This window comes from Camelina sativa, chromosome 5, assembly GCF_030686135.1.
Source record: "Camelina sativa cultivar CO46 ecotype springtype chromosome 5, ASM3068613v1".
NCBI lineage: Eukaryota > Viridiplantae > Streptophyta > Magnoliopsida > Brassicales > Brassicaceae > Camelina > Camelina sativa.
The window spans coordinates 9,574,175-9,585,626 of NC_141884.1; the positions used below are offsets into that span (position 1 = coordinate 9,574,175).

The 11,452-nt window shown below is 37.6% G+C and overlaps 2 protein-coding genes and 2 pseudogenes across 2 annotated transcripts; all 4 read left to right on the forward strand.

Moving 5' to 3' along the window:
* The first annotated feature begins 876 nt into the window (after positions 1-876).
* Positions 877-2,249, forward strand: LOC109132834 (F-box protein At5g65850 pseudogene; annotated as a pseudogene).
* Positions 2,250-5,014: 2,765 nt separating this feature from the next.
* LOC147943456 (uncharacterized) lies at positions 5,015-5,728 on the forward strand. Its single transcript, XM_087512249.1, has one exon. It carries the CDS (start codon positions 5,015-5,017, stop codon positions 5,726-5,728), a length of 714 nt encoding a protein of 237 aa, XP_087368375.1.
* A 650-nt stretch (positions 5,729-6,378) lies between these two features.
* Positions 6,379-7,792, forward strand: LOC147943457 (uncharacterized). The gene is made up of 3 exons (XM_087512250.1): positions 6,379-7,077; positions 7,231-7,508; positions 7,612-7,792. Exons 1-3 carry the CDS (start codon positions 6,379-6,381, stop codon positions 7,790-7,792), a joined length of 1,158 nt encoding a protein of 385 aa, XP_087368376.1.
* Positions 7,793-9,776: 1,984 nt separating this feature from the next.
* LOC147943458 (F-box protein DOR pseudogene) lies at positions 9,777-10,611 on the forward strand (annotated as a pseudogene).
* The last annotated feature ends 841 nt before the right edge of the window (positions 10,612-11,452 follow it).

Genomic DNA, 11,452 nt, shown 5'->3' on the forward strand with positions numbered 1-11,452 from the left:
TTATTATATTATATATTATTTTTTAAATGTTAACCGTGCTTTAAGCACGGGATATCTCCTAGTAATGAAAGTATTTGAGCACTACAAGAAATAAGAATATATATATATATATATATATTTTTGTGTAATTAATAATACCAAAAAATAATAATAACACCATGAAACACGATCTTTATAATACGATAATGTTATTAAAAACGCTATCTCATCACCCCGTGATAATAAGTTGGACCGGGCCTTTAATTATTTTTAGTCGTTGTGGCTAGTTGGGCAACTAACGCCCATCTATAATTTTATTTGTAACTAGAAAAAGTTTTACGCGATGAGGAAAAATAAAATATCATATTTTAAAAAATCTTGAAATTATCTAGAAAAAATGATTTGATTTTCTAGCACAAAATTGTAAACAAAATATTATATTTTTTTTCAACAAAGAAATATTATAATATTTTCATATATTTTTTTTTCTATCTTGAAATTATTTTAAAATAAAACTATCATAACTATAATTTTTCCAAAACTATAATCTGAATGTTTTATTCTTTAATTATCGGCAAATTATTATTTGAGGAATTATAATGTTATGGTAAGTATATAAAATATTGATCAATGAAATATATATTTATATATATATATATATATATATAATAACTAAAAGGATATTGCTAAAATGTTAAGATATATTTTTAGGATATTGCTAAAATATATATATATATATATATATATATATAATAACTTTTTAGAGCTTGTCAAAAGAGAACTTTACTTTATTATATAAGATATTTGCATGGCTTCTTCTCAAACCATTGTCCAAATCAGTTTGCACTACAATATATCTCTAGCCGTTTATATAAGGTTTAGGTTATACTCATTAGGTCATTCCCTTTGAAAAAGTGAAAGAGAAGAGCCGAAGTCGCCGTCAGCCATGAGAAAACGGCGAAAAACCGTCTCGGAGGATCGTCTTACCATCACCCAACGCAATGCACGACCAGAGAACGAACGAGAAAATTCATCGCCACACATCCCAGTTGATCAAACCATCGACATATGCTCGAGGCTGCAGGCGAAATCTGTAGCTGCATGTCGCTGCGTATCGAAGCTCTGGGCCTCCACACTTCGCCTTCCCCATTTCAGTGAGTTGTTCTTGACCAGATCTTTGGCTCGCCCGCAGCTATTGTTCGCCTACCAAAAACACGGCAGGTTCTGTTTCTTCTCCTCCCCTCAACCTCAAAATCCGGATGAGAACTCTTCTCCCATAGTCGCTGATTATCATATGAAGCTCTCCTTTGATGGTCTTTTTTGTGAAATGAGTGAATCTGTTCATTGCTTGGTCTGTCTTATTTATACTAAGGAGATCCCAAGGGGAAGGACGGAAACGGTGCCGGTGATATATAACCCTAGCACCGGTCAGTCCTTACCTTTACCCAAAGTGACGACAAAGGGAGTTAAGGTGATAAGCTATTTGGGATATGATCCAGTTGATAAACAGTTCAAGGTATTGTCCATGACCAGGTGTCATGAAAATGCATGGGCGTGTGGTGAGCATCAAATTCTGACTTTAGGGACTCGAGAACTTTCGTGGAGAATGATCGAGTGTTGCATATCTCATGATTTAAATGGATATGCATCAATGGTGTTTTGTATTATCCAGCTATTGATAGGTCTTCAGGGGATAGCATGATAGTTTGCTTTGATGTAAGGTCTGAAAGTTTTAAGTCTATTATAGTCTATAGAGCAGCGCATGATGGATATCTGATAGACTACAATGGTAAATTAGGTTTATTTGTGCGTGATTTTGATTGGTTTTTTGATGGAAGTCTTAAGTTGTGGGTTCTAAAAGATGCCGAAAAGCCAGAATGGTCGAAGCATACATTCGTATTTCCTCCTACTTTGTGGAAAGATATAGTGGGAACTACCGAGGTACACTTTGTTGGAGTGACTCGAACAAATGAAGTTGTGTTCTGGATAGAACGTATGTTGCCTTCATGCGTTGTCTACTGCAATATCGAGAGAAGGACGATCGTAAGAGTTCGACTCCATGGACTGGAAGCGGGTAAGAATCGTAAGGTTGACACCTGTTTAGACCATGTCGAGAACGTTAATCATGAGCTACTGTTGTAGTTAAGACTTTGTAATTCTTTATCTTTTGTACCAAAAGCTACTTTTATCTTTCGGTTCTCGTCAATTCCTATGGGATGGGATCTTATGACTTTTGTAATAATACTACTTTATGTTTGTTTTTGGTTACATTATTTTGGTTTTTTCAAAAAACTATTTTACAGCCTTTCAAGATTTTACAAAATTGGCTTCCCTTAAAAAAATAGGCAATCTAGTTTTTGCTACATTTATTCATTTTTTAAACAAAAATCAAAAAGTCTTTTCATATTGGTGTTTTGTTTTTTCTTCTCAAACTGATTATTATATATTTTTTTTCATCATAACTTTTTTTCTTCTTCAACTACACATTAATTAAAAATTCTTGTTCGTGATTGGGTAGAAAATGATGAATGAATTGGGAAAAAGAGAGGACATACATAGTTCAACGTGACGACGTTAATTAGGACTTGTGTCTCAAAATCCGACATTAAAAAAAAAATTATGGATTAAAGAATCTAATCTTACTAGGATTTAACCCGCGGTACACAGCGAGACAATATTTTTAATTTTAAAAATTTCAAATTTATATTGTTTTTATTTGTTATTTTATTATTGTTTTATTAATTTTAAATATATAAAATTTTACAGGTATTTGATATAAGTATTTAAAGTATATGATTTTGTAGTGTATTCAAAGTTTTAATCTGTGTGGTATATGTATAGTCTAGTAATACATTTATCTCCTGGTACACATTTAAAAGTGTTTAGAAAATAAAACAATTCCACTTAACTTTCTATATGGGATTAATGCCAACCCGTGTGGTATATGTATAGTCTAGTAATACATTTATCTCCTGGTACACATCTAAAAATGTTTAGAAAAAAAAAACAATTCCACTTAACTTTCTATATGGGATTAATTCCAACCCGTCTCACCAAAATCAAAATAAATTTTTGCGTAAAAAAATAATCAAAATAAGTTTTTTTTATCAAGTTTAATTATGTTAATTTTTTTACCAAATTAGCATATTTTTATAGTTTATAATTTTTCCATGTCAATAAATATAGTTTATGCTAATTAATAGAATTTTATTTTTTTTGGTAATTCTTCAAAAACTAAAAAATAAACCAAATTATATGGGGGTTTTCAACATATTTAATGTCACATTTTATAATTGGATTTTTGGTTTAGGAAGTTTATTAATGTTAATATAATTATGGAGATTGTAAAATTTTGTTATGGAAAATATGTTGTATATTATTTAAATTTGAGAGATTCTAGCATCCATAAAAATAGTTTTAGAGATTTAATGGGTTAAAACTTTAATGGGTAGAGTTGCTTTGGAAAATCGGAATGTATAGATGTTGTTAAGATTTTATGGCAATAAATGTAACAAATGTTGGTCAATTTAAGAAAGTTTAGTATTTGAGTTTCTCTGCAATGTTATTTATGGAAATGTTTTAGGGGTTAATGTTGTAAAAAACAAATTAAATAAGTAAAACTTAAAGGACATAAACCAAAATGTACTTCAAAAATGTTAATATAATAGGGGCTCCATGTTGGACTACGTCTCAGCCCATTGAGATAAACTTTAGGGTCGTACTCTCTCTACGAAAGTTAGGGGTGTCAATTGGACTGGCCCGGCCCGAAACCCGTAAAGCCCGCATATGTTTGAGCCCGGTCCGAAATATTTCCGAGCCTATATTTCAAAGCCTGAGCCCGGCCCTAACAGGGCTACAGGGCTTTAGGGCTTTTTCGGGCTTATCATACCGATCAATAATTCAGACTTATAAGCCTTAAAAAGCATTGTTTGAAGGTGCACTATAAAACAAATCAATCAAAAATTTAATAACTCATCTATATTAACTACAACTAATTTAATTTAATAGAAAATGTTTAATACTAAATAAAATTGCGATACTTTAACCAAATAAATCAATATATAATTCATATAAAATATCATTAATAAAAATTTTAAAGTATTTAGTATGGTTATTAAGTAATATGAAAACTAGGATTATAATTTAAAACTTTTTTTACAATAAATTGTTAATCAAATATTGCAATCAAACAAAAATGATAACAAAAAGGTACAAAAATATTTGTTTAAGGGCTTTTTGGGTTGGCCCGAGCCCGGTCGGGCTAAATCTGGAAAACCCTATAGCCCAAACGGGCTGAGCCCAAAAGACCCGATTTTTTCTGGACATATATATTTAAGTCCGAGCCCGATGTTTTTTCAGGGCCGGGCCAAGCCAGCCTGCGGGCTTTGACCCTAATTGATATGCGTAATGAAAGTGCATTAGAGCTCTGACGGTGACAGGAGCTTGTGAAGTGTCTCAGAGTGCTGATATGCTGACGTGGCGTAATGTGCTGACGTGGAGAAAGATTGTGGAACGCGGTGACAAGATGCGTGAGAAGGAAGAAAGAAGAGATCAAGATATACACGAAGATATTGAGAGTATATTTGATCGAGAGAGATAAGGAAGGATATTTTCTTAGGGATAAGGAATATTTCGTTTTAGTTAAGATACACATAGATCTAGGTTAGAGATTGTTTGTGTGGGTATAAGTAGACGAGGTTAGCCACAAAAAGAGCTAGCACTCGTGGGAGATAAAGTTGTGAGATATGTAAACCTTCAAGCATTCTCAAAAAGGCTTAGAAGGTGAGTGTGTTTTACTCTTTTAGATCTACACAGGGTGTTGTGCTAGATAGATAGGAGAGTGAGCTTAGTTTCATATCTTGTAACAAACGAGAGTTTTTATAAAATTGAATAAAAGTGTTTGCTTGGTGCGTTTCCAAGCGGGTTATTTGAATTGTGTGTTCTCTATACATTTACAATTGGTATCAGAGCAGACACCTGATAAAAAGTTCTGGTATATATCCTTTTTCAACAGGTGAGATCTTGCGAAAATGATATGGAGAAATCACTGGATTTTGTTGCGGTTCAAACACCACTGAAACTCGATCCTGAGTGCCTTGGTTTTTGGAAAGTGTCAATCAAGCAGGCCATCTCGAGCATCGACATGGAAGCTTGGTTTGCGGTGGAAGATGGTTGGTCACATCCTACGGAGAAGAATGAGGAAGGAGAACTGGTTCCTAAGCACAGGAAAAAATGGACAGCAAAAGAAAAAGCGGAGTCCAAACACAACTCACATGCACTGTCAGTTATCTTCAAGCCTCTTCCTAGGGATATCTTCAACCAAGTTCAAGGATGTGTAGCCGCCAAGGAAGCATGGGATATTCTGGTCGTCACTTTTGAGGGCACAAGCAGGGTCAAACGCACAAGGCTGGACAATCTTGCATCAGATTTTGAAAACTTGCACATGTCTGAAACCGAGTTAGTGGCTGATTACAGCAGCCGGTTGAGTGGTATTACACAAGAAGCTGTAGTCTTGGGTAAACGGTATAAGGACAAGAAGCTTGTGAAGAAATTCCTTAGAAGTCTGCCTGACAAGTTTCAGCCACACAGGTTTGCTATAGATGTGTCACTGAATTCTGATGAGCTCGAGTACAATCAGGTGGTTGGGATGATGCAGGCGTTTGAGATACAGCTAAAGAAGAAAGAAAAAATGAATGAGAAGTCTTTTGCCCTTAAAGCTATAGAGGAACAAAAGCTTGCGGAGTCTTAGGAGGTTGCTGATGAGGAAAAGGTGGGCCTATTGGTTAAGAAGTACTTTCGCAAGATGGAAAGAGGTCAGCGGAAGGGAACCACATTGCTCATGAAATCCGATACTGATGAGGAGATCAGGAAGAATGACAAGCAGGAGCGATAGTGTGCTGAGTGTGAGGGATTTGGACATTACAAGTCTGAGTGTCCAAACAACAAACGTAAGAAATCTCTGCAATGTTATGGCTGTAAGGGTTATGGTCACACTAAGTTTGATTGTCCTTCACGTGAGAACAAGCAGAAGTCTTACATTACTTGGAGAGAAAGTGACTCAGATGAAGAAGACATCAAAGGTGAGATTCTGAACAGCTTTGTGGCATTGCTGGGTGTCATTGAGGAAACGAAGAAGATGAGGTGTTGGTAAAAATCAAAGGTATAGATGAGAAGGTTGAATCTGATTCAGATGGAGAGGAGGCTGATTTGTCAGTAGAAGAACATATAGAACTTCTCATCAAGACAGTGTTACAAAATACCCAAGACAACACCCAGTTGACTTCCGAAAGGGATACTTTGCAGCTACATATTGCAATGATCACTAAAGAACTAAGTGAAGAGAAAGCTAAGACTCTACGTCTTGAGAAGGAGTTAGAGGAATAGCTGAAGAATATCAGAATGCTGAATAAGGGAACTAAAGATCTGGATACAATTCTTAGTACTAGTAGATCAAGCAATCTGAAGTGGGGCCTAGGTTATCAAGGAACAAACACAAACATGACCACCCAGTTTGTCAAAGGGATTGGGTCTGAGCCCAAGCTGAAAGAGAAGGAATTCCCTACAACGACCAGTCCGTATGGTCAACATCCTGTGAAACAGAATCCAAGAATTCCAAGGATGAGGATGCAGCCTGGGTTGTCTACAAGACAGCCATATGCCTCAAATGGGTTTCAGCAGACGGTTCAGAGACCTGGTCAGCTTAGTAGAAGGAGAGGATGTTGGTACTGTGGACATCTAACTCATTATAAAGCCCAGTGCTACCAATTTCAGAATCGTGTGTCAAGCCTGATGCAACGTAGTGTGTTTTATCCAGCTGTGAGAAGAAACACTCAAGGATATGTCAGGAAATATGATCTCTACTGTCATGTGGCATTCACAGCCGAAAGAGCAGAGGTTGATCAGGCCAAGTGGTACTTTGACAGTGGATGCTCCAGGCATATGACTGGTGTCTTTGACAATCTGTCACATATAGAAGATGTTGCTGGAGGGAGAGTTACTTTTGGTGATGGAGGAAAGAGAACAATCCGAGGAAAGGGTATAACTAGTGGTGATTCTCAACCACATCTAAAGGATGTTTTCTTGGTCGAAGATTTGAAGGTAAATCTGATCAGTATTAGTCAGTTGTGTGATGAAGGCCTGGATGTCACATTTACCAAGAAGGGGTGCAAGGCTGTTAATCAACAAGGATATGTGCCACTCAGAGGAAGGAGATCTGGTAATAACTGTTACATGTGAAAATAATCAATGCAGTGTTTCAACACGACCACTAAGTTGGACATAGAGTTGTGGCATCAGAAACTTGGTCAATTGAATATTCTCACAATGATGAGATTAGCTAATCAAGAAGTTGTGCGTGGAATTCCTAAGCTGAAAGGCGACTCACATTTCATATGTGGTCTTTGCAACAAGGGCAAGCAAGTCAAGGCATCTCATGGGCCAGTGGCAGACATTCGAACTAGTCATGCACTTCAACTGGTACATATGGATCTGATGGGTCCTATACAAGTTCAAAGCATATCTGGGCGACGGTTCATCTTTGTCATGGTTGACGATTTCACTCGCTACACCTGGGTGCGATTTTTACGTGAAAAATCGGATGCTCTTGAATGTTTTTGTATACTTGCCTTGCAGATTAAGAGTGAAAAATGTTCTATCCACTATTTGTAGTGATCATGGAGAAGAATTTCAGAATGACAAGTTCGATCAATTATGCGGTCATCAGGGCATTGTTCATCAGTACTCTGCTCCAAGAACACCAGAGCAAAATGGTGTTGTAGAGCGGAAGAACAGAACGCTGCAAGAAATGGCATGAGCTATGTTGCATGGTAATCAGGTTCCTCATCGTTTTTGGGATGAAGCTGTTAACACCGCCTGTTACATCATCAACCGGGTGTATGTCCGACCAGGGACCAACAAGACTCCCTATGAACTGTGGAAAGAGAAGTCTCCAACAGTAAGCTACTTTCATGTGTTTGGCTGTCTTTGCTACATTCTGAATGACAAGGATCAGTTGGGTAAGTTTGACTCCACGAGTGATGAAGGGATCTTCCTTGGTTATTCAAGACATAGCACTGCATTCCGTGTCTACAACAAACGCACACGATCGGTTCAAGAAATGGTCAATGTTGTCTTTGATAATACATCGTTTCAACGAGTTGCTATGGTACCTGCTATCTCCGACAAGGACTTGATAACTGATGATGAGAAGCACGAGCAAGGGCCTGAAAGTCATGGTGACTCTGTCAGCCCTGTGTTATCATCAGATGCTCTTACTCCATCTTCTCAGGTTCATCGAAATCACTCCTCAGGTGATGTTATCAGTGCGATTCAGGGGGGGGGGGGGTAGAGTTACCAGAGGCAAATAGATTGATTTTGCTCAACTGGCTGGAAAGAAACAGAAGGTTGTGGTACCTGACTCTGTTTCTCAGGACTCTGAGATTGTTCAATTCGTCTGCTTTGTTTCAACTATGGAGCCAAAGAATCACAAAGAGGCACTTCGAGATGAGTTATGGGTTGCTGCGATGCAAGATGAACTGGAACAGTTTGAGCGAAGTAATGTGTGGGAACCCACTAAATGACCTGCTAATGTCAATGTTTTGGGAACAAAGTAGATCTTCAAGAATAAGAGTGATGCCAGTGGGTGCATTGTGCGAAACAAAGCAAGACTGGTGGCTCAAGGTTACTCTCGAGTTGAAGGAGTTGATTTTGATGAGACCTTTTGATGTGATCGCAGGACGCGACCTCGGCCAAGAAGACCAAGACACGCCAGACGCGACCGAGATGCGTGACCAAGACGCATCGGACGCGGCCAAGGCAACCACTTCGGACGCGGCCAGAGCTCCAACAATCCTTCCCGGAGCCACCACACGTTCCAAGAGCTCAGCGAAGGCAGCTAAGCAGTGTCTCAACCTATTCGTCTGGACATTCGCTCAACACCAGCCGCCCCATGAAGACTCCGAAGGCTCAGTTCGCTTAGTCTTCACTCTTACCCAAGAGTGAAGACGTTCAAGTCGCTTAAAGCAAGGAAGTGTACTCTTTTTCCTTACTCCGGGTTTTTCCCGATGGGTTTACCGGAGAAGGTTTTAACGAGGCATGGAGCTTGGCGCACAACGCCTAAAGCCAAGTTGCTTCCCGCGCAAGGCCAAGGCGGTTATCTCTTTTATTTCTTTTCTTTGGTTTAAATTTGAACTTTGGGGAATATTCCTCTCTTGAGGCTTTTTGCTTATGAACGTTGAGAGAGTTTGTGGCTAGCGTGTTAGTCAAAAGGTGACGACGTGTTCTCATTGCAAACAGAACACGTCAAAGGGCGATGTGCGGATCAAGATGAATCCGCGTGTCCTTAAGCCCCTACTTAAGCCATTTTGCCACTTAACTTTTTTTACATAGTGTTAAATTTTTTGGTTTTTAAATATTACTGGTGTCAGCTGCCACCACAACCCATAACATGGGTCCGCAACTGTCTACACGAACTACACACTAAGATACTTTCGAAGACACTTACTTGGTGAGAGAGATTTCAAATTTCTTGTGAAGTACCCAAAACCGAACTGAATTCCAAATTTCGTTTTGGTTTGGTTTTGGTTAATATGCCCGGGCCTATTTAAAAGTTCTAAATTTTTAAGAATGCCATATCACCTGCAAAGGCTTCCTCTCAGCCCATCACATCACAACCGGTTTCTACTAATTGAGATTGAATTTTTCTAAAACTCAACTAAAGTCGTTGAAGAGCACAGAGCAGAGACTCTAGGGTTTAAGCGCAGTGTCTCATTGGAGGATCTTCCATCACCTGAGGCAATATGCGATCAAAGAAATCAAATATAGGTGGAGAAAACTCAGAACAGATCCCAAATGAACTGATTATCGAGATACTTCTGAGACTGTCGGCCAAATTTGTAGCGAGATGTCATTGCGTATCCAAGCTCTGAGCCTCCACACTTGGCCATCCATATTTTACGGAGTTGTTCTTGACCAGATCTTCGGCTCACCCACAGCTCTTGTTCGCCACCATACGCAAAAACAAGGGTGAGGTTTATTTCTTCTCCTCACCTCAGCCTCAAAATCCGGTTGAGAAGTCGCCTCATCATGTAGTCGCCACTTATCACATGAAAATTCCGTATGAATTTACATTTGAACCTTTCAGTCCTATGAGAGGTTTGGTCTTTCTTAGAGATCATAGGATCTTTAAAGGGAAGAAGCATAAGGTGTCAGTGATATGCAACCCTAGTACTAGACAATCCTTGACCTTACCCAAAGTGAATACGAGGAGGAGGATTGGAGTGGTGAGCTATTTCGGGTATGATCCAATTGGCAAAGATTGCAAGGTATTGTCCATGATCTCGTTAAATTATGGAGGAAAAGATGTGGTGTCTAAAGAGCACCAAGTTCTGACTTTAGGAGCAGGAGAACTGTCATGGAGAAGGATCAAATGTTCCATACCACATTCTCCAGAATATGATGATATATATATGCATCAATGGTGTTTTGTATTATCTTGCTTTTCATATGTCTTCATTGGATACCATAATCATTTGCTTTGATGTTAGGTTTGAGACTTTCAGATTCGTTAGAGTCTCGGATAGTTTCACACTCCACTCGGTTACCCACCTCTGCAAAACTTCAATGGTAAATTAGGTTTACTTATGTCTGAAGGGTCCCATCGTCTTAATAGGAAGAGTAGAAGTATTGAGTTGCGAATTCTGGAAGATGACGATAAACAGGAGTGGTCGGAGCATACATATGTATTGCCTGCTTTATGGCCAAGTGTAATTGGAAATACATATGTACACTTTGTTGGAGTGACTCAGACAAACGAAATGGTGTTGGCCTCCGGCTACCAAACCGTGCCTTTCTATGTTTTCTACTACAATATAGAAAATTAAAACACGATCATAAGAGTTGAAATTCAAGGGATGGAAGCTTTAGGTAATATAGTTTACACTTATTTAGACCATATAGAAAACGTGAAACTTTTGTAAGTATTTTAGACTTTTAGTTAGGCCTTTTAGAACTCTGAGATTATTTTTTTGAAACATAACTGGTTTGGCCCTACGTTCTCATCAATTCATCGATTTTACCACTGTCCTTGACTTATTGGGTTACTTTTTATTAGATGTGTTATAAAGATTCAACTAGTTGAATTATTGAATTGATGAGAACCTAGCTAGTTGAATCTTTTTAACACTTCTAATAAGAAAAATGAAATCATCCCTATATTAATTGGGAAGTACAAATATGAAACTAACCTTAAAATGTGTAAAAAATTACATTCAATTGCCATTAGAAAATTTTAATTAAGCTTAATTAATTGATTTAAATAAATATAGTTAATTAAAAATAAAAACACTCACAGATCAAATATTAAAAAATCTGAAAAAAAAAAATTTCCTCTCTCTAATAAATTATGGACGAAATTAATAAATATTTTTTTAAAAAAAAATATAAACCAATCAGAATTTTAAAAACTAAGATTTTA

Excerpts from the sequence above, each read along its gene's own strand:
- LOC147943456 (XM_087512249.1), top strand. The coding sequence starts at position 5,015 with ATGGAGAAATCACTGGATTTTGTTGCGGTTCAAACACCACTGAAACTC.
- LOC147943457 (XM_087512250.1), top strand. The coding sequence starts at position 6,379 with ATGCTGAATAAGGGAACTAAAGATCTGGATACAATTCTTAGTACTAGT. Across the intron at positions 7,078-7,230 it reads TCTTGGTCGAAGATTTGAAG|TGTTTCAACACGACCACTAA; the intron begins GTAAATCTGATC and ends TAATCAATGCAG. Across the intron at positions 7,509-7,611 it reads CAAAGCATATCTGGGCGACG|ATTAAGAGTGAAAAATGTTC; the intron begins GTTCATCTTTGT and ends CTTGCCTTGCAG.